This window comes from Besnoitia besnoiti, chromosome I, assembly GCF_002563875.1.
Source record: "Besnoitia besnoiti strain Bb-Ger1 chromosome I, whole genome shotgun sequence".
Classification (NCBI taxonomy): Eukaryota; Apicomplexa; class Conoidasida; order Eucoccidiorida; family Sarcocystidae; genus Besnoitia; species Besnoitia besnoiti.
Genome location: NC_042356.1, coordinates 1,827,539 through 1,849,769, shown reverse-complemented (window position 1 = coordinate 1,849,769; position 22,231 = coordinate 1,827,539). Strand labels below are relative to the sequence as shown.

Here is a 22,231-nt window from a genome sequence, read left to right as displayed (position 1 = left end):
GTGACGTGAGAGACACCTGACCCCCAGATGACGCACGAAAGCAACTCCGAGATAAGAGCAGAGGGAGCACGAGATATGCATTCGTTTCGAGGGTAGTGATTTTGTAGTTGAAAGGGACAAGGACTCGAAGGACGCGATGAAAAGCGATGCGCACGCCAGCATCCAAGCTTACCAGCAGCGCGTTGCGCATGCATGCAGCCCTAGCGTCCGAGGTCCTTCTGCGGATTCCTCGCTGTATCCTCACATTTTGTTTCTCTCTCTCGCGTTTTCCTACAAGAGGCTTCGAGGCAGCCTGGTTTCAATCTCGACATTTCGCCGGGGCTTCTCGAGCGTTCCGCCCATGCGGTTGCATGTGCCGAGACCCGCGGCGCCGAGGGGGAATTTCGTGTACAGAGGTCGCCCCTGTCGCGACGAGGAGACAGGCAGGGACGAGGAGCGACAGAGGAGACAGGAAGCTTCAGCTTGCGTAGTGTATTTCCGCGTCTTGCCTCTTCCTGTGCTCCCCCCTCGCCGCCTTTCTGTGACGTCACTTCCGTCTCCTCAGGTTGTCTCAGATGTGTCTCCTAGGCTTCCATGACGCCTCTTTTGAATCCGTCGCCTCACTGCTTGTTGCCTCCGAAGGCACCTGCCAAATTTCGGAGAACGGTCAGGCCTTCTGGGTGCTGCTCTTCGTAGGCAGCCTGGCGCGTCGTCCGCGTGCGCGCTGACGAGAAAGAAGACAGCCGCCAGCGAGGAGCATCGAGCGAGCTGTCTCCGCCGCCTCTCATGCTGGTGCCGCGGTTGGTATTCAAGCCTCCCAGGTCCTCTCTCGCTTCTTTATTTTTCTCCCGGGTTCACGATGGGCAGCGGGCGCAGCGTGACCAGGTGTGCCTTCCGGACTCTGTGGAGGCGAGGAACGCAGCGAGCGCCGCCGCGCAGGCCGTCGTCAGCTCGCCCTGAGGCTGCTGCTGGGCCCTCTACTCTCTGCGGTGTGCCCTGCTGCAGGCAGACGTCTCCCTGCGCCGCTGGAAATTCTCCCGACGGTGCTGCTCCATGTCCAGTCGAGAAACATGTGAAGTCAGCCGCGAGAGCAGATGCCTTCATCGGCGACGCGACGCGTGCGTCATCACGATTTGTCCCAGCTCCTTGTGGCGCACAGCGTCTTTTTGATTCGCTCCTCCCCTCGGAGCCCTCTCGATACGGCGCAGCCAGCACCCGCTTGCTGTCCACAGCAGCGGCCCTCTGCGCGTCGTCCTCGCTTGCGGTTTTTCGGGCGCCGCCCAAGAGTCTTCTCACTGCCCTCCATGCGGCCTCGGGGCGATGGGAGCCGCGCTACAGTCGTGGGCGGCAAGGCTCCCACAGGGCGGTCGTGCCCACTTCCGCTTGCGTCCCGCGTCCGTCTTCGAGCCTTAAAATCCCCTTAGCGTTCCCTTCGTTTTCTGCAGCGTCTTCGCCTGCTGCGGCGCTGCCGTTCAGCGCACCGCCACGCTCGTCTTTCCGCCGGCCTCACCAGCACAGACTGCGCCGTCATTCGCCTGCACAAGACGATGTCCCTGAGCTCCGGTACCCTCTGCTTGCCAGTCTCCTGCCTTCCTCTATCTTTCCGCGCGCCGCAGCGTTTCTCGATCTCTCGCGATTCCACGCGCCCATAGGCTACTGGCTGCTCTTCTGGCCCTGCGCCCACAGCGCTGCCCTCGCCGCGCCGGCGAGCGTCTACTCCCCGACGTATGCGCTGGCGAGCTCGGCTTATAGTCGGGCGCAGGAGGACGGTACGACGGTCCAGCAGCTGCTGCAAGCGTCTTTCAGGCAGGCGCCAGGCAGCGCTGCTGAGGCACCCCCGGCAGGCGAGGAGTCTGCGTTGGAGTCCGCCTCCCAGATCTCGTCCTCTTCTCTTCCCTCCGGAGGAGCTGGCCGCTTGCAGTTGAGCGGCGAGGAGTTGGTTGCTCCTCAATTCACGGCGCTGGTGCCGCTAGACGCCCTCTGGCTCGACACAGCCAAGTGGGTAGGATTATGCTGGGTCGGCGCCGTTCTCATGCGCTCTGCGGGTAAGAATTCTTCGGCGTTACCTCTCATGTGGTCAGGGCATCAGGTTTCATCAAGCCGCAGCCGGGATGTTGCGTGCCTGGCGTCGACTCGTATAGCGGATGCCCTCGAGCGACAAAAAGGCAGCTTGGTGGATGCCTGGACGGAATGAAGATGTTTACCGACGAAGGAAAGGCGCAGGTACCCTCCGCGCGGGTCTTTGAGTTGGGCCCCAGTGTCTTCTGGTAGAGCTTGTCACCAGTAGAAGATGCTCGTGGTCCGATGTACCGCGTTGCGCCTGAGGGACGTTGACTGTTGGCTAAGTGGCTCGCAAGCACTCGTGTGTAGTGGATCGCTTGCTGCTCCTCCTCCCCTTGGCACACAGCCTTGGTTCTGCTTCACGCGCCGCTGGCTGTGCCTGTGTGGCCGCCTCACACACATCGTTTTCCATTTCTCCGTGGATCGGTGCCCTCTGCTCAGGCTGTATTGTCAACGACTTGCTGGATCGGAAGTTGGATGCCCGCGTCGAGCGAACGCGGAGCCGTCCGTTGCCGAGCGGACGTCTGTCTCCCCAAGCTGCGCTCGCGTCGCTGTCGGTGCATTTGGGGCTTTCGCTCGCGCTGCTCCTGCAGTTCAACCCCGCCACGGTGGTGACGGCGCTCGCGTCGGTTGGCCTCGTCGCCGTTTATCCTCTGATGAAGCGAGTGACGCACTGGCCGCAGCTGGTGCTCGGCCTCACGTTCAACTGGGGTGCTCTGGTAGGCTGGACTGCGGTCACCGGACAGTTGGGGCTGCCCGAGGCGAGCGGCGCTGCCTCGCAGGGGGCGTCTGCTGGGCACTTCTCAGCGCTCAGCAGCGACTGCGCGGGTGCCCAGAGCAGCTCTGACGGCTGCAGCGGCTCTGGGGACTCTTCCGCGTTCGGGGGTCTGGGCAAGGGTGTTGCACCGAGTTTGGCGGCGATGTCGTCCTTCTGCTCCCTCGGCCTCACGCCGCTCTTTCTCTATGCGTCTGGCATCTTTTGGACGCTCACCTACGACACGATCTACGCGCACCAGGACAAGCGGGACGACCGACGAGTCGGGATCAAATCCACTGCTCTCTTGTTCGGAAGTCGTACGCCGCTGTGGACTGCTGGCTTTTCCGCGGCCTACGCAGCTTGCCTTCTCGGCGCGGGCTTGAGTTCGCAGATGGCTTGGCCCTACTACGCGAGCACGGCTCTCTGTTGCCTCCAGCTTCTGGTTCAAAGCACCACGACGAATCTCAACGACCCTAAGGCATGCAGCGATGCCTTCAAAAGAAACCAGTGGGTAGGTGCGACTCTGTTTGTTGGCATTCTAGCTAGTAAACTAGTTGAGAATTCTCGAAAGCAGTCTACAGAGGGACTCGAGAAAGAGACATCAGACACATGCGCGGGCAGCCTGTCAGGCCCTTGAGGGACATAGGCTTGGCAGCCCGACACATACGTCATCCAGTATCGGTTGCAACCTCCTCGCCCGGTCGTGCGCGCTGGGAAGGGCAAACGCTGCTGCGGCTCAGCCTCGGCGGCGAGCAAGTTAGGACCAGCTGTCACGCGGAGGGAAAGCGAGAATAGAGGACGAGGAGAACAATCGAGGCGATAAGTCTTGCACGGAGGAAACGACTGAAGACATGGACGCAGAGGGCGGAAGCATACATGAGGGACAGAAAACGGAGGAGCCAAACTGAGACGTACGGGTCGTAGGAGAATACGGGCAGCACCACGAGAAGGCACGTGCCAGCGGCTAGGAAAAGAACTCAGAATTTCCAGGGTTCACGGCGAACGACGCAAGCAGCAGCGGGGCGCCATGGTTATTTGTGAGTTGCCTCTATTTCAGCTGCGTTTTGTCGAATCCTGTGCGCAGCGTAGTTTGCCAGCGATGGCGCATTTCGGATCTTGGTGCTCTGCATCGCAGGTGCAACAGACATCGGCGAGCCACTTGCACATAGCGAGGCCGACGAAGATATATGTCTGTATTTGGTTGCAAATACTTAGACGTACCGGCGCGTACATGTATCTGTGTCATTGTCGCTGTGCTGTATTTCGCAAAACCGAAAGTTCAACATGAAAGGCACACGAGGGGGGTTAGACCTCAGTTTTTTGGCATCTCAGGCTTCTTGTCAAGTGTGGAAGGCCGTGTTCGATGGTGGAACCGGAGAAAGGCGAACAGCCGCTGGATTCCGCATAAGCTGTTTCCACGGTGTCACTCGTGTTCGATACGATAGCTGGGGCGGTGTTGTATGTCCCCTTTTTTCCGGTTTAGCTCGTCCATTTTTTCTCCTTCTGCCTCGCCTGCCCAGCGGCTACTCTCCTTGCCGGCTGCGGTACGGCAGAACGGTACGGCAGAACTTTGTAGTCTTATTCTCCTGGATATCTCGCCAGCGTGGCAGGTGGGGTGTGATAGCTTATGCAGTCGCTCTCTTGGACGGGTCCATGAATGGACAGGCAATCCCGGCGCGCCCAGGAAACAGGGTATCAACTTTGGCCGTAGCAGGCGAGCAGAGATAACGTGCGAGACTGAAGGTTCTCAAGAGCTCACCATGTCTCACAGTCCGTTGTTTAATGTTTACTATTGGTCAGGGTGATTTTTTCGCTGCGATGCCGTTTGTGCAAGCAAATGAAGTGTCAGCAGCAGCGCACACTCGTCAATCCTACAAGGCCTACGTACAGATGTTTTGCAGGATACAACTTGAAGCTACAGTTCGGGTTCCAGCCAAATAGGCGTTGCCGTGTTGCCTTACCAAAGGGGAGCGCTCCACAAGTTTTTAATTAACAAAATTGCTGCTCGGAAACCGTTTAGGGTTTAGGTATACATAGGGTTTAGGTTTAGGCGTGTATCGATAGTTCGTCTCGACGTTCGTAGCAGTGCATTCGCTCAGCAACAGTCCGTGGGGAACTGCCAACGCGTGGGAAGGCTGCAGTGATGAGTCGGTGGTGGAACTGTTTGAACAGAGACGGGACAAGCCGGACGCACCATCTTTCTTTACGTGGATGAGTGCTCTGTAATTTCTCTCCCCGATCCGAGTTACCGTCGCGTGGGACCTGCACGAGCACAGCTTCTTACGATGACAGAAAAGACGTATCTAGTGTTACCGTCCATTTTCTTGTTCGATCGGTTTTCACAGCAGCAGTCCTCTGCTACCTCTGCGCAGAACCGAAGTTCTCGCCGTGTGCGGCTCCAGAAATGGCCTCGTTTATTTCTGTTGCCTCTGTTACCCTGCAATATTCGGTATGTCTTGCGTTAATTTTCTGCTTCTGATGGGAGATAGCATGTGAATATGCGCCACGAAAGCATACTTTTCGTCACGCCGCAGCAAAGGGACGCACGCTTTCTACAAGTGACCGAAGTCCGTCAACCGGATACAGAGGCATTCACCCGTTCTTCAAACTGTTCGTTAACGCTCTCCGCCGCCATAGGGGTGCCGCAGGCCGTTGCCCTGCAATAGTATCATGCACGTGGTGTTTTGCATCTACCTTTTTTATTACAGGTGGAAACGCTTGAGCTCAGCGCGAGGCCTGGGTGCCGCGTAACAACTATGCTTCTTGCGCGCGCTGAGTATGCGAGGCAAGTCATAAAGTGCGGATGCTTCAGGAACTGCAGAAGTGATGGCGAACAGAGCTAGTTGATGAAACCAGGTTTCCGTGATATATAGCGAGGTCACATTTACTCATCAAGCGTCCAGAAGTAGAAGCAGAGGGCGCGCCACCTAGAGTCTTCCTAACCCGCTGTTTCTATGCGAAAGGCAAACTGCAGCATTCGAATGCAGATGGCGTGCTGCTGTCTCACCGTTTTAGGACGCGATTGGAACGGATGCGTAGTCAGGACGGACGGAGCACACTCGCCCGCGCCCCCCTGCCTGGAGGGCATTGAAGCATTCTGCAGCACTAAGCTCTCTATATGATGCCTGATGAGCTGGCATTGTGTGTAACCACAACCAGCATTTTCTCCTGTGGCCGGCATGTGCAGCTCGAGCTTCTTGCACATTGTCGTCTGTCCCCATTCAGTAGAGACTGTGCTCACTAACCTGCAAGATGACACATCCCGAGAGGAGACATCACTATGGAAATATATGGCCACTGGCTCGGGCCGTTGTGCCATTAGAAAGCCAGATCAGGTGTTTCGTATGTCATAGCAGAGTACCGCGATATAACCGGCGCGTGCGCTTCACCGTACTGCATCACGCATCGGGAGCTGTAGGACGATCTAGCACTCTCTGCCAAACCAAATGGTCTCGCCTCCCACGATTCGCCACCGGCTCTAGCAGCATCTCGGCGTTTGTTTAGGACCCCAGAAAAGCTTCAGCCTGAGAAACCGGAACTGTGTTCGTCGTGCATGCAATAGCGGGAGGAAGATGTATCTGATATTTGCACGCGGGTGGCAAACTCATTCAGCCGATAATGAGTGACTGGCGTCGTCCCAGACGTCTCATGCAGAGTGTCTTGGCCGAGAACGGCTAGTGCACCTCAGGGTTGAATCCACCATGTCTTCATTTTTATTCCTTAATGAAGTGTTCCACGATATTCAAGATATCCAAATCTCAATTTTCTTCTCGACTTGTTCATTCTTCTTCGACCTAGATTACTTAATATGACTACTTCTCAGGACTGCCCGCCTTCACGCGGGGACCTGGACTCGCCCGCCTTACATTGCAGTCCAGCTGGCATTATGCCGAGTGATCAGCGGGATGAGGTGCCGTACGGAGTCTCGGCTTCTCAACGCGACAAAGAGGACACTGACAAGAGAGAAATGGTTGAGGAGGAGGATTCAGACCTTCAGGCGACAGGTTGGCTCTGGGTCGACTCGGCAACCGGGACAAACGGCCCATACAGCTACAGAGCCTGGTGGCTTGGACTCGTTGGCGAACCGCTAACACGTGGCGCGGCCGCTAGATGGGGACAACACGAGCGTCCAATCCGCGCCTGCCCCCCTCGACTCAAGGCGGGGAGGCGGAGCGGGCGGTTTTGTAGCAGACACCGCCGAATGCCGAACCACGGCAAACGTTCCAGACGATTCGACATCGTCATGGCGTTCGAGGCGCGACCGCACGTACACCTAGCCAGACACAGGACATGTTCGCCGGAGCGGGCGAACGGGCAGAAGAGCACGCGACAGGACTGTGTTCGTAGAATCCACACATCAGAAATTTGGCACACTGCAGCAGCTCCGCCGTAACCGGGCCGCGACACAGACCGAACCCTACTGTCGACGAATGTGGGCGTCCGTGGTATTGTGGTAATCCACTCAGGAACATCGAGAAAAGCAGAGTTCAGCTACCGCGTCCGACATTGACAGGTAGCATTATGAAATGCAGGGGCGGGTCACGGAGATACTGGACCGGAACGGGAGGCAGGTGGTAGCGACTGAGATGACGTCTCGGGAGGCAATATGCCAAAGAAATCCCCACGGCAATCGCCAAGGGCACGCACCAACGGGACAGTCAAAGGCTGGTGAGTGGACTCGTTCTCGAGGTGCCGACAGTGCTTCCCACTCAGCCCCGCAACACGACCGCGCCAGCCCTCTGTGGCAAGGCCAACGAGCAACTGAGGGGCGACGAGTTAGCCCGGAAACAACGGCATTTCTGCAGTGTTGCAACTCGACAGTGGCGACTGTCGGAGCGAGAGCGATGCCAGTCTGCATGCCGCAAGCTCGTGGCAGGCACACACGCTGAGAGTGAGTTGACTGTGCTTACCACGGGGAATTAGAACAGAATCGCAGACATTACGACTCGGTCGCCTCCTGCGTCCTCGGCAAGCGATTCGTTGCACAAGTTGACTTCAGACTGCGGTGCAAAGGAGCTGGCCCCCGTCCGCGAGGCGTCCCTGCTCAGCCTCAGTTTTGCTGTCTCTGTCATGCCGTTTAGCAACGCGTCCCCACTTCAGTCGGTATCGGGTTCGTTGCGCGTCTTTGTGCAGGTCGCCAGCCAAGACGCGAGCGTTCACATCGACATCTGTGCTATCATCCGTATGACCCAGCAGCGCGGGACCGCTTCCACGCCGCGTTTAGCTCAAGGGTGAGCAGGCGTAGCGTTTCGGGTGTGGTGCGTAGAGTGCTAGTCGAAGTTGTCGCTAGTAGCACTCTCGGTGTATCCATGAGTATCGCTTGAGGTGAGCTGCAGACGGTGATACTATGGTCTTTAGTCAATCGTTCCACGTAGGCGGATGTGCATCTAGGGTGCAGTGAGAGCGTGATATCCGACGTTCGCCGCACCGTGTGTAGATGCTACTGGCTACGAGACTGAGTCGCTCTTCCCAAAGGACTTGCCTGAGGCTTGACACGTGTACGGTGGTTGTCCGCCCCGTAGATCTGCAGAATCCGCAACGGTGACACCGAGCAGTGTCGCAACGTGAGGAGACGTTCGCTCTGAACTGAAGAACTAGGCATGGAATACTGGTCCACGACTGGTACGAAAGGCTTGGCAGAAAGGTGTACACGAAAGTGAAAACTAGGCCAGCCTCCCGAGAACTCAGCCACAGCACGTGACACACTGTTCTCAAGACGGCAGGCTTTGTGGGCTGTGGTGAAGGAAACGGTCCCCTTACGTTGGGTGCAAGACCTATTTTGTTCTCCTGGAAGCAGACTTTATCACGACGCTCGGAACCATGTCCCTTCGCTTTGACTTTCTCCTCGATCCACTGCTCCGGGACGCGGCAGAGCCACGACTTCCTCAACTGCTTCACATCTCGCGACTTGAGACATGCCACAGCTGCGATGACCCAGCAGCTAGCCGGGTCATGAATGTGCCGTACGCGCTCTGGCACCCACAAATGACCGTGTATTTATCAACAGAGTGTGTAAGTACCAGGCAGTTGATGCCTACATCAGGCGTCACAGCAACGATTCATATTCGTCAGGCGCTGAGCAACTGCGAGTTGGTTGCAAGGGTGCGTCGCGCTCCTGCAGTAAGACGGTGTGGGACGCCACTTTAGGCAGGGATCCGCTGCGAGGCCCCTATATCCTCACGAGAGGGGCACCAGAAAAAAGCGTTTTCATACCAACTAAGGGAGGCACACTTCGCTGTGGGTGGCAAGCGCGCCTCGTTCACCCAACTGTACAGACTCCAACCGCATGTCGTAGCTTATAGTCGGTAGATGCTTGGAAAAGATACGATACTAGTCTCAGCCGGGGAGGCCCGAGAAAACAAGGAAGCAAGCTCTGCGTTGTTTTTCACCAGTTCCCAGAGAGGACATAATAGCGAGGCCACTGGAATGCTGCAACTAGCTGCAGCGCGGCGCCGGCAAGACCGGGATACGCAGAACTCTAGCTCTATTCAGTCGCAGACAGATGTCGACGCTTTGATCTGAGAAGACATGCCGCAGTTCGTTACAGCAGTTGGGTTATCAAATGCTGCTTTTGTAAAGCCAGCGCGGCTGAAAGAAGCACTCAAGAAAGCGGTCATGTCCCTGCATAAGGCCCGTTGACTCCATGATTTCGGGCATACACGCAATCCCGCGATTGTGAGTGGGTACGTGCTGAAGTTACCGAAGTCCCTTCTTCGCCACTTCACCGTCCCGGGTGCGTGAGACGCTGGGCATGCCATGCGTGATGCGAGTTTTCATAGTTCAATCCAAGACACCCAGCAAGCTAGCAAGATACAAGCAACTTGACAAGCAGCCAGCCCAGCGCGGCAGCATGTGGCAGCGCTCAGCGCGGGCCGTGAGTAGACGATTGTAGTGCCTGTGGAAGCCTCCGCTCTACGTGAACACTAGATGTAGGTGGGGACAGACGCCGTATAAAGCCTTGTGCTGCAAACAACTTTTCTCGAAATTGCAAAAAACCACTCTGATGATGTTCGCTGATGTGCAGCCAGGTCGCGGACACAGGAAGCAAAGAAGGCAGAGGCCACAAGACTGACCGCGTGGTGTGGCCTCTCCGTCTCTGGCCGCTCCGCATTACAACGTGTCACGACTTTCTTCCCTTCTGGAGTCTTCTTCGCTTTCCATAGGCACCTGTCGTCGGCGTGTTTTTGACAAGTAAAGGTTTCTGGCAGCGCGGACTGTGTACGGCAGCGCCGTCTTGAGAATGTCCACGTGGGGGTCGAGCTGCTTGCCTACGCCTTCCAGAATGCTGATGGCTAGAAACACCTAAAAAGGCCACACGCAGCGCACAGGCTATGAGTATTGAGTCCGTCCATGCGGCGCGTTTGTCTGGCATACAGATGCCCCGACGGAGGAACCTGGCGCCCGCCTGTGCGCACAAGGTGTCCCCCTTGTCACTGCGAGGAGCGGGCTGGACTGCGGAATGCTTCTAACATCCCGATCGCTCTCTGGAGGTTATCCAGCAAGACGCAAAACGAAATCCCTCCTGACGACGGAGCCGATGCACACAATCCAGGCGTTAGCGCTTTCCAGTGTAATACGCGTTTCTGCCATGATGCCACGTACATCTTAATTCTATTTCAGGTACTCGCAACCCACCCGAACGCTGGTCTCAAGGTTTGCACGACGTGCTCATATGCATGCGCATGCGCATACAGGAAAACTCAACATCTGCATCGGTTTTTTATCGACCATGCGGACTCAGAGCTGAAACGCGAATCTACATGCGGAGGGCAATCAGCTCGTAAGTAACGCACGTCGGTGTCGTGTACGTGTAAATGGCGACGAAAGGCTCCGCATCCACGGGGTTGACTGACTCTCACCGCCCCCGAAAACTTAGAGACATCGTAACATAGATACATGAGTGAGCTTGCGACGCAGCAGTGCGCATAGAGCGAATGCCCGCGCACCGCCCTCTGTACGTTGTTCCCCGCCTACGTTTGCGAATTGACTGTCGAGGACGACTCTGTGTCGGCGACTGAGGTCGAGCATCTTGGAAAAAATTTCTCCAAGCTGAACAGCCCCCAAGCGGACGCCGTCGCCTTCCTGCGTGCAGCAGCAAATGTGAAATAGCAACGTGAAACATGCAGAGTGTTTGACTCGGCAGTTTTCCTCTCCCAAGTCGCCGCCGTACGTTTCAGCGGGCTCTGCCGCTGCGCTGCCGGCGTCCTCTCCTCTCCTCTACGACTCTCACCTGGAAATGATACTTCTTTACCATATCTGCGACGCCTCGGATGAAAGGCTCCACGTCTGCGTCAGCCAAGCGCCGCTTCGCGCGCTCAACGAGCAGGCGCCCTGGCAAGGAAACAGACACGCAACAATGTAAACTGAATCTTGGCATCGAAAGCGAGAGGGAGAGGAAGGCGATGAACGATGCCGAAGAGTCAGGATGACGAATTATTGGTTAATCTGTCCAAATACGTCTCGGTGCACACCGTCAGATTGAAGGAAACACCTATGTGCGCTGCGGTGAAGGTCTCTCCCGCATGTGGGATAGGCAAGCCAACAGAACAGATACACGAAAAAGTGAAGAAATGCCCATGGGTGGATGGCGCTCTCTCTGTCACATATTATTATTATGTATTCACATATCGATGCGTACGCATGATCCGAGCAGGAAGCAGAATTGACTCGCAACTAGCTCGCAGTTTTGCTGGTGGACTGCTCGGAGACGAACCCGCAGCTTCGCCTCTGGCGAGGGCAATGGCTTTGAGAAGCAGCAAGAAATTCTCTCGATCCTGGACGCTGAGCGAGGCCGCCAAGCCTGAGTCTAGAAAGACGAGCTGCAGCTGCGGCGCATAGCGGGCGGCGCTTATCGGCAGGCGCGCGTGCCGCTCCCTTTCTCCCGGCTCGCAGGCAGGCCAAGAGGCGCGCGGGCTCTCGGATTCCCCGCGCAAAGGCGAGGAGAGAGACGGAGAAGAGGCTCGGTGGTGCCAGTCCTCCTCGCTGCATGTGACGAAGCGGGCTAGAGGAATAATGGGAACCGAGCTGCCGCCCGACGGAAACGGCGCAGCTGAAGGCAGCTGTAAATCACGCGAAAGAGAACGGCATGCGCCCAGGGGTTACGCAAAAGCAACAGAATTTGCCAGCTCGACGCAACTCGGTCGCGAACAGACGTGCGGGCGCGATATCGCGTAGGAGAGCACGAAACACACACGGCGACGCGCGAAGCGCCGGATGATCCCTAGCAAACACGATCGGCGGCCGTGTGCTGCGAGCCGGACCAAAAAACATATGATTGCATGCACACAGTTCGTACACCTGCATATATACATACAGAAGTAGATACAAATGTGTATATCCGCCACGTCTATATGAGTGCATAGTATTTCGAGATGTAAGGGAAGTGCGGAGATCAGGATACACACTGGAGACGCCGCAGAGACGGCGGGATGTTTAGGAGGTCGCTAGGAACTCTGGGATAAAATGATGCAGTCCGATGTAGAAACACGTGCATGCGAGTGAATGCGGGGGGAGAGTGCTGGAGTATCACCCGGGCGCAGAAGCCCAGTCAGACGCATTGAATCCCAGACAGAATACTCTACACGTGCAGATGGCTAGGCGTACTACCCAAGTGCAACCTTGCACCCGCCTCGAGCCGCAGAACCCACAGCGCCGCGCATCCGCCCCATTCAACAACGTGTCGCGCCCGTTTTCTCTCCCCTTCTAGATATCTTCTTTCAGCCTCTTACCTGTTCTCTCTGCTCGCTGGAGGCCTCTGCAGCGGCACCAGAGGCGCCCGCGCGCAGGGCTGCGTCCTCGGCCGCAGGGACGAGACAGCGCCCGCGGCGAAGCATGACGTTGCCGGGGTGGAGGTCGGCGTGCAGGAAGTTGTCGAGGAAAAGCATCTGCAGGAAGGCGTGTAGCGCCGCGAGCCCGATGCGCTCGCGCTCCTGATCGCAACGCGCAGCGAAACGGAGAGACAGGAGACTCGCGATGCGGCGCAGAGCACTACGCGCCGGAGACCGAAAAAAACGCCAAAAAGACTGAGAAGGAACATGGAGAGCGTCAAAGCTTCGAGAGCGCTGCGACGATAAGACAGCACAGCGAGATAGCCAAGGTGAACCGGAAGGAAACAGGCACGCAGAAGGCCGAGGACAACGCGGAGGGCGGCGCGAATCCTACAGAGGCGACAGCTTCTGTGTGTCCTTTCGGACACCCCTTACTTTATCAACTTGAGGAGCTGCAATCCTGGCGGCTTCAATTAGCTCTTCCTCTAGGCTCCGTCGGTAGTAGCCGCCGCTCGCCCCATTCCCCGCGGTGCTGTCATCCCCACGTTCTTCTTCGTCGTCTCTGCACCTCATCGCGGGGGTTTCAGGGGCTTCCGGGCGACCGGCGTTTTGCTTCGCCAGCGTTTTTGCTTCCACACGACCCTTCGCACTTGGGTCTATTCGCCGTTGTGCTGGACGCTCCAGCAGCCTCTCCGCGTCCGCTCCTCCTTCTTCCAGTCGAGCGCTGCCTCCTACGCAACTTCCACCTGCGCGGCGCTTGCGCCTCTTTTCGCCTGCCGTCGCGGCTTTCGGCTCGTCGGCGCCCTCGCTCTCCCCCGCCGCAGCCGCAGTCAGCTCGCGCACTTGGCTAGACGCTGGAAGGCCCGTTGCCTCCTCCGCGTCTGAGCCCGATACCTGCGGCGCCTCTCGCCTGCGCCGCCACGACACCCACGAAGACCACGCGCGACGCCGCTCGCGTTTGCGGCGGGTGTCTGCTGGCGAGTCTCCACTCGCACCCGGCGCAGCCTCTCGCGACGCGGCCGCTGAGCGCAGGAGCAGATCCAGAGGAAGGCCTTCCTCGAGGGTCATGAAGAGAACGTCTCCGTCTGAGAGCGGCAGCAGCGGCAGCGGGAAGGAGACTGCAGGAGGCAGCGACGCGGAGACTGTCTGACTCGGCAGCGAAAACGCCGGCAGCAGAGACGCAAGCCAGAGGAAAAATGGGGGCAGGAAGGAAGACGAGGCTGAGGACGCAGAAGATGACTTCGAAACAGAGGACGAGGCGAGAGAAGACGAACACGAGATAAACGAGCGGGAAGTATGCGACGGCGGAGACGAAGACGCAGAGTCACCGGCGCCGTGTTTGGGCAGCGGTCTACACGCAGATGTCAGGGAGGACAGAGACGCGGGGAAGACGGGAGATGGGAGATCGAAGTCGCGGCGGAAACGCAGCAAGTTCCGAGCTTCGGTCTCCAGGTTCAGCTGCGCTTCCATACTCTCCGAGAACTGCTTCACCCTGAAAAAAAGCCACTCAAACACACCGCACAGCGAAATGAATCTCGAGAGTGACTCACGCGACGCTTCGCCCAAGCCGTCTCTGGGAGCCGTCCGCACGCCCCCTGCGCCAGGCTTCTGGAGAGCTTGAGACGCCGAATTCGTGCGCACTCACGCACGGGAGGAAGGCGTTGTGGGAACCACGCAGATGGATAACTGGATATCTCTTAGGCTAAAAAACAGGTAGACAGGTATAGACCACGGACAACAAAGTGTGACCGGAAGGGATCTCTGCTGCGGATATAAAAGAGGAAGGTGCCTCGACGTGCGCCCGCAGACCCGCTCACTCATCCCATGGCTAGAGTGCAAAACACCTCAATCGACTCAGAATGAGGAAACACTTGCGCGCTTTCGCTGCGCAGAGACGCTCTGATTGCATATTGGCATGCGCAGTCACTAGTGTGCGCAAAGAGAAACCGAAAAGGGCGGAAGAGCGTCCTGACCCGGGAGAGAGACTGAGCCAGTCCAGGAATGGGATGCTTTCAATGAATTTGGCGAGCCCCTGTATGAGCATGAGGTCTGCCTGCATGGACTCCCTTGTGAAAGGCTTAACCGCCTTCACAGCTACACACATCCAGAGCGTCTCTTCGTCGCCTCCTGCCCCCTCTGGGCAGGAATTCTCGCTTTCGCTCACGGCTGACCCCGCCCTCTCCCTGCCGGCGAGATCGCCTCTCCGATCTCCGCAGCCGAGCCCGCGCGAATCGCTGAGTCCTGCGGCTCCCTGCCTGACGTCTGCGCCGCCTCTTCTCCTGACTAAGCGCCGATCTGAGTCTGGGTTGTCTCTTTCCCCCCCGCTTCGTCTGCTGCGCGCTCCTCTCCTCGCGACGCGACCAAGGCCTGCTTGAGCTGAGAGGCGCCTTCGGCCAGTACCGCCGTGGCGCCCGCCGCCGCGGCTCCGGCCGCGGTTGGAGTCCCCACCGAGGAGACAGTGGCGCCCAAGGCGCCCGCGGTGGAGGCAGGGACAGCAGCGAATGCGGCACAGCTTCCAGCTGAAACCGCGGCAGCCGCACCAGCAATTTCGAGGGGGGCTGTCGCTTCAGGGTGGGAGCCTTCTGAGTCGGCATGAGGAGGATCGAAGGCGTAGAAAGCATGCGAAAGAAACCGCCGGTGCGTAGGGTCGTCCGGACGAACGTGGAGGCGTAGGAGGCCCCGGAACACGACTGCGATGCAGCCGCTGCCAACCGGTCTGCGACCGCGGGAGACACGCACACGGGGACAAAGATACAGAGGTACAGCCGCGCAAGCAAGCTAGAGGAAAAGCGGAGAGCGCGAAAAAACAGACCGAACGCACCAGAACGGGGAAGCAAACACAGGAAGTCTGAAGAGAGGCGAGGGACGATGCCGAAGGCAGCAACCGAAGCAGAAGGACCCCGCGGAAGCGAAGAAGCACATTCTGGAAACTGCGGCGGCGCCCCGCGAGAAGGAACCGCGCAGAGCATCAACCCAGGCCTAGAGGACAATCACGCAAGGTGACCAGAGCTGGGTCACCGGCGCAGCGAAGCGCCCAGCCTGTATGTCTCTCCCGGCGTGACTCACCGCGGATCCAGGACGAGCTCGTCTCTCCAGTTGTCGCCGAATCGCCTCTGCATCAATAGCGCTATGTAGGGATACATGAACGAGGCGTCGGTCGGCTGTCGCTGGAAGCTGCGGGGAAGCAAGCGGCAGCGAGAAAAAGCGGCATGCGACATCGATTGTCGTGGCGAGGGGCCTGCCGAGATCCTCTCTCGCGGCGTTAGCTCACATAACCCCCTCTCTACACCACGAGTCTCCCTATTTTCAGTCAAATAGAGCTACAGGCGCTTGAGTGTCTGGGCTTCTCACGGCTGCGAACACGCCAGCAAAGTCGTTTTCTCAGATGTCTCCATACGTGGCGCAGAAGTCGCAGAGCTTCAACGGGAAGAGGTCGCGGCGGGTGCCCGCCCACTGCACACATGCACAGAAGGACCAAAGATCAAAAATATGCGCGAAACAAAAAAACTGAAAGGAAGCAGTTCGCGTAAAAGCCCGCGAACGCATGCCGACTCGCGGGGCTGCGGCGGCTGAGCGGAGCCAACAGGAAGTGAAGCAAGACAGGAGACGCAGCGCGAGTAGACAAGAGACCAACACGAAGCCGGAGCGACAACAAAGCCGACACGGCCACGGAGAAAGGGAAGACGGTGCTGTATGGAGCCGCCACCGGCACGCAGAAAGCAAGTCGATACCATAACAACTCGAACAGAGAAGGGTTTAGGGTTTAGGTAAGACGACACGGCGAAAAAGCAGCAACCCTGACCACAACCGACTCGACTCCGCGTCCCATTCGACGCGGAGGCGAGCGACGAAAGTGTCCTCCAGCCTGCGAACGTGCGCGCGGCAGGCTCAGAGGCCACGCCTCAAGCTCTCCCGCTTGGATCCCGAGCCGCGGTCTCGGGCGTTCCCTGCGCCAGCGGAAAGAGAGCCTAGAGCAGAAGACAATCTCGTCACGCGTGGCTCACCGCGCGTTGCTTCTGGCCGTTTCGCCTACCTGCAGGCACTTCACGTACGCTGGACCGGCTGCGTTGGCGGCTGCGCCGATCGCCTGCAGGAGGGCATGCTCCAGGCTCGCCTGAACTGTCTCCTCTGTGGGGACCCACGCGCCCAACGGGCCTGCGAGCGTCTCCACGCCGCACCACACGAGCGGCAACACAGCGAGCGCGAGCATCGTGGCGCCGGCGCAGGCTGCGAGAGGGAGGGCGATGCAGAGCAGCTGCAGCAGCTTCCACGACAGCAGCGCCTTCCACCACAGGCGATCCAGCGCGCACTCGCGCGGCGCTCCTTCGCGCGCAGACGTGCCGCGGGCCTGCTCGTCGCCCAAGCTCGCCTTCAGCTGCAGTTCGTCTGCAGGTAAGTGCTCGCCCCCAGACTCCAAAAGGAACGCCAGCTTTTGCTCCCGGTCTTCTGTTTCTTCTCCATCTTCAGCTTCGGCGCTAAGTGCAGCGAGCTCTTCAGCCGGTATGCGGTCGAGGCCACAGGGCCACGCGCTCTTCGGCCAGCGTTCCTCCGCGCCTCTCTCGGCGCGCTGCCGCCAATCTCGCTCCTCTGTCGAGTCCAGGAAGCGCGTTTCCGCGGGCGCCGCGAAGCCCTGGCAGGCAGCCACCGCCGGCCGATGAGGCGCCGAGAGAGCGCGGGAAGAAAACGCGAGAGGCCGCGCGCAAGCCGAGCAACGAGGAGACGAGCATCCACCAGACGGAGAGCCGCGCGACGCGGGCCCCACTCTGCGGACAGGAGACGCGAGGGCGGAGGGCGAGTCGGCGCGACTCGCATCGGAGTCTCTCCGCAGGCGCGAGCACACCGCCGCGCAGGTCTCTCCGCTGCAGACGTTTGTCGCGCTTCCGGAATTTTCCCCCAGTCCGTCTCCGCGCTTCAGACTCGGGACTAGGGCTTCGCGTCGCCCTTCCCGCTCCGATGCCGTACGCCCCTCTCGCCGCACATCCTCCCTGCAGCCTTCCGAGCCTCTGCGGTCTGGGTCTGTCTGAGCCCGCCCTGCCGTCCGCCCGTGTGGCGCGTTGGGTGTCGGTCCTTCTCGCTGTGCGCTGGCGTGATTCTGCAGCGAGGACTCTCTGGGGCTGTGAATCGCCGGCGCGGGCGGAAGCGTCGCGGTGAATCTCCTCGGCTCCCGCTCTCTTCTGCCAGCTCCACGGTCGCGCAGCAGGCCTTCCGGGGCCGTCGGCGTCTGCGCGTGTGGCCTTTCCGGGCTCGCTTCCGCGTCTTTGTCACGGTAGCTGTGCGACGCGAGAGGCAAAAACAGAGCGACCGCAGCAAGCCGCGAGGCAGGCGAGCCACGGCCGGAGACAGGCGTCTCCTGCTGGCCTGTCTGCTGGTCCTGCCCGCGTGGACGTTCGCGTCTTCCGCCTTTCTTCGACTTGGCTCCTCGCTTCTCGGGCTCGGTGCTTTGAGCGAGCCTCCCTCTGTTTCTGGGCTCTTGCGCGCCGCTCAGTAGAGCCGAGCGACCTCCGTCTTCGCGCCCTGCGGCAGCGGAGACGCAGGCGAGCAAGGAGAGGCGGAAAGAGCGAACCACGGCCGCCGACAAACACGAGGAAAAAGGCAGAGAAATGGGCGACAACGAGCACGGCAGAGCCGGCGAGACGCGGAGGGCCGCCACGAGCGAGGACTTGGAGGGATCTGTGAAGCTGTCCGGTGCGTTGGAGCAGGGCCTGGGAGAGGCAGCAGATAACGTGCGAGGCGCTGAAAATGAACGAGCGAAGGACGCAGAAACACGCCGTTCTGAATCCGCGAAACGACGGGAGAGAGGGAGGGGAGAGTGAGGCTCGCTGCGGCGATGCCCTGAAGGTGCATGCGAGGGAGGGAAAAGAGCACAACGGAGACTGGGAATCCGAGCTCCTCCACAACCAGGAATGTCGCTCAGCGGACGAGGGAGCGACCTACACACGCTGCCGTTTCTGTCTGCGGGCAGGGCGCCGCATCCGCTGGCAGAGGGCACGCAAGAGAACGCAGCAAAAGAAAAAATAAGAGCGTCTCCCTCCGTATCTTGCTCTGAATAGAATCCGCTCCTTGCTGCAGACGAAGAAAGCGGGTCTTCCGAGCGAGTAACACGCGGGCCCGGGCGCGGAAACGTGCTCAGATCAAAGGCGGAAGAGGATACAGAAGCCTGGAAGCAAAGCCCACGAGCAGGCTGAGAGAAAGCAGAGGGGTGTGAAGCAGGCAGACAGGAAGTGGACGGTTGGGGAGACAAAAGACTCTCAGGCTCCGCAGAAGAACTCTGCCGCGCTGGAAGCCGAGGGCGAGTCAGCAAAACAGGCAAAGGGCGCAAGAGACGAGACGGAAGAGCTGCGCATGAGGGTTTTCGCCTCCGGAAGAGAGGGGAAAACCGGCGTGTCTGGTAAGAAGAGAAGGGAGAAACGAAGAGGCAAAACGACGCCATGACGGAAGAAGGGAGAAAGAGTTTGCGCTGTGCGCCGACGGGGGAGCGCCCACCCCCTCTAGTGCCTGCAGGATTCAGGCACCTTCTTCAGGCTCTCTATTCGTCCCGTTTGAAGCTTCACTTTCTATCCTTGCTTTGACGGTCCGCCATCTTCACGTACGCGGCCGTTTGTCCCTCTCTCGACTCTCGCGAGCGAGCACAGCCTGCCAGCGAGCCTCTGCGTCTCTTCTTCTGCGTGTGTGTTGTCGTCAGGCGCCATGTGCGAGCCTCCGCCGGGCTTAGCTGCCTCTGGTGCGCACACAAGTCCCTGCGCGAGCAGACACGAGGCTGCGACAACCACGCCGGCTACGTTTGCGGGCGGGGTGCGGAAGAGATCCGACACAGAGAAGAAGCCAGAAGGAGACCGGCGAAGAGACAAGGCAGGCTGAGGGAAGATGCATGCGAGGAGTTTGGAGAGCGCCGGAAGGAGCGCAGAGGCCTGGAGGGCGGGGGAGCTCGAGGCAGTGTCGACGGGCGGCTCGCTTTTTTGCGAGAAGGGAGAGAGGAAGCACTGCACCGAAGGACGATGAGAAGAAGGAGAAGACAAATCCAGCAGAGGTAAAAAGAGGCGGAAAAACGGGTCGTGCGCGAGAGGGAGAAAGGCAAAAGAATCGAAAACTGCGAAAAAAAACTAAACGAAAGGACGCCCCCGAGATAAATCACACGCGGCACAGACGGAATACGCTGATGTGTCTCCTCTGCCGTGAGATGAACGCCACGCGCGAGAGGCGAACTTGCTTCTATCCCTCTCGGCTGTAGTCTTCTGCATTCTTTCTCCCTGCTAATCTGTGAAACCGATGAGAGCTGCGAGTTCTTCGCGCATGACTTGTCTGCGCTCGACGCTGTTGCTCACGCTAGCCCGCCTCGCTTGCGTCTGTTGGGTTCGCCGCTGTCAAGCCCCATAACTATTAACTTTTAAAAAGCAGCGACTCACTCATTCGTGGGCGCTCTCTTACAGACTTCCCCTCTGCAGGTGTCATCCTCATTTCCGTCGTCGGAATGGAAAACCGGGAAATTGCTGACTACCCCACTCGATGAAGACTCACCTCCGCCCGCCTCACCGCTAGCTACACAAAGCCGCGCACCGCGCTCCGTCGCGATTTGCCCCTCACCCCCCGCACGACTAGAGGTTCGCTTCTTGTTCTTCCATCTCCACGGCGTCCCTCTGTCCTGCATTTGACGTCTGTAGACAGGGAAGGGCTCCTTTTTGAGCACTGAGTATCCTCAACTTTCTCACAACTTCGTCTCGGAGGAGCTCGGTTCGTCGCCCTTCAGCGCCGTCCAGCAGTGCGCAGCTGACGTTGAGACGGCGCAGAAAACGCACGGCGACATACACCAAACTCAGTCATCCTCGACCCTCCGGAGAGAAGTGAGAGTGCTCTGCTGGTCGCTAGTAGATGACAGCTGCTCTGCAGCTGCCTGCGGCAGGGGGGGGGGGGTGGTGCGGCGAGGAGGCACACGAGCTGCGGGGTTTCGGGATTGTTGTATATGGGCATCTTCCGCCTGCCAGGTGACCGTAAGCGAGAACGAGAGGGTCGCCACGGGGAGGAGAGGGAAGAGGAAGGGCGTGCGAGACTGAGAGATAGTCTACAGTGTCTCTTTGGAACCTCGTCAGGGCTGCATTCCGCGACGTTGTGTGGTCTCAGATGCTTGCTGCCGCAGCTTCCGTGAAGAGGCAGAGACTGAGTTTTGTAGAGAAGCGAGACAAAGCGAAGCAAGAAAACGCCGAGACCCTTCAAGAAGGAAAGTGGCTGTCAGATCTGTGTCTGCCATCTTGCCACCTAGCGTTCTGTATGCTGAGGAGCACCTTCCTGAGGAAGCTGCCTGTGGCTGCTCGTTGACGCTCGGCGGGCACAGACGATAAGGCGAGGAATTCAAGCCGGAGGATTTTAAACCACGCAGGATCTAGAGAAAAGGGCAGCGAGAGAATCCCCGACCAAAGTGCCCGGTATATTGAGAATTCAGGTGCGTTGCGAAGGGAGTACGTGGTGCCTGAAGCAGCTGCGTGCACGCAACCTCACAGCAGAAATGCCTCAGACAGCTGACCACACTGTCGGCGAACAAATTAGAGAGCAAGCGGCAAGGAAAGCGTGCCCGTGCAACACGCATGAAGCTGCATCTGCCCTACAAAGGTATGCGAAAACGCCAGCATCCGCCATGGAAAGCACAGGCGAACGCGACAGCAGACAACGCCGGTGAAGCAGCGCGCACACAACAAGCCGACGGGAGCTGGCGACAAACTCCCGCCTAGCGCGGGCTAGAAGTCACGCTAACGCTACAAACGGGAGTCAGCATGAGCTGAGTACCTCGGCTGCCCACGGCACAGACTAAAGCCAAGGGGGTAGCCCCGAGTTAGGCAATCGCGGAGGCCAAGAACGGTTTCAGTCAGGCACTCCGAAGCGAGTGTTGGACGGGACTCTCTGCCAGAAAACCGAAATCAGGGCTTCTCCCTCGTCTCACTCGGAGTAGCTACCAAGGCACAGGGGCCCGTGGGACGAGGGCGGCGAGGCGGGGAAGCAGCTGCGTCTGCGTGTGTGCGGCCTCTGGCCTGCGGTTAGTGGTGAATGCTTCTGCAGACAACGACATCCGCCGGGATAGAAGCTGCTGTACACGGTCTGCACTGTGTAGCGCCCTGAGAAGGTCACCCTGCGGGTTTCCTAGAGCAGGAGCCTCGCTCGACTGGGGCGAGCCAGCAAAGACTCAGATTCCTTCGCATGACATGCACGCGGGCGTGGTTCTCCTTTCTTTGGGCTGCGCACATCACTCTCGCGCCTGGTGGCGAGCCGAGGCAGGGAGGTGCCTGACAGTGCCTGACACAGCCCCCGACGCAGGGCCTTTTTCTCACGAGGAGACACGTGGATACGGGTTCGCTGCGCAGGGGACGGTTCTGCAGCAGCCTTCTTTCCTGCTGCATAGGTCAGGGAACGGCCGCGGCTGCTGTCCGCATCGCCTTTTCTCTCGCTCTGTCTACTGGCGTCTCCCTCCTCCTCTTCAGGCGCGTTGTGAACCAGTGAGAGCGGAAGCACGCAGAGCTGCAGCGGCAGGGCGCGAGCGCGGCGGCGTGCGAGTCCGCCGCCAGTTGCACGGCAGCGGTTGCGGACCTTGCGCAGTGGCAGGTCTCTCTCTCTCTGTCTCGTGCTTTCGTGTTTGCCTGCCTTCTCTCGATCTAGAGCCGCTTGGGGGGAATTTCGCGCTGCA

The 22,231-nt window shown here is 59.1% G+C and overlaps 2 protein-coding genes across 2 annotated transcripts; one reads left to right on the top strand and one right to left on the bottom strand.

Annotated features, from left to right (window-relative positions):
• Nucleotides 1–838: 838 nt before the first annotated feature.
• Nucleotides 839–3,434, top strand: BESB_002720 (4-hydroxybenzoate polyprenyl transferase; the record flags this gene model as incomplete). Its single annotated transcript, XM_029359027.1, has 2 exons — nucleotides 839–2,024; nucleotides 2,482–3,434. The coding sequence occupies 2 exons, from the start codon at nucleotides 839–841 to the stop codon at nucleotides 3,432–3,434; spliced, it is 2,139 nt and encodes a 712-aa protein (XP_029221940.1).
• Nucleotides 3,435–9,907: 6,473 nt separating this feature from the next.
• BESB_002710 (uncharacterized protein) lies at nucleotides 9,908–20,209 on the bottom strand (the record flags this gene model as incomplete). The annotated part of the gene is made up of 13 exons (XM_029359026.1): nucleotides 9,908–10,099; nucleotides 10,772–10,879; nucleotides 11,028–11,128; nucleotides 11,436–11,856; nucleotides 12,526–12,726; nucleotides 13,000–14,056; nucleotides 14,538–14,688; nucleotides 15,222–15,280; nucleotides 15,631–15,738; nucleotides 15,962–16,017; nucleotides 16,598–18,297; nucleotides 19,151–19,651; nucleotides 20,080–20,209. The coding sequence occupies 13 exons, from the start codon at nucleotides 20,207–20,209 to the stop codon at nucleotides 9,908–9,910; spliced, it is 4,785 nt and encodes a 1,594-aa protein (XP_029221939.1).
• Nucleotides 20,210–22,231: the final 2,022 nt, after the last annotated feature.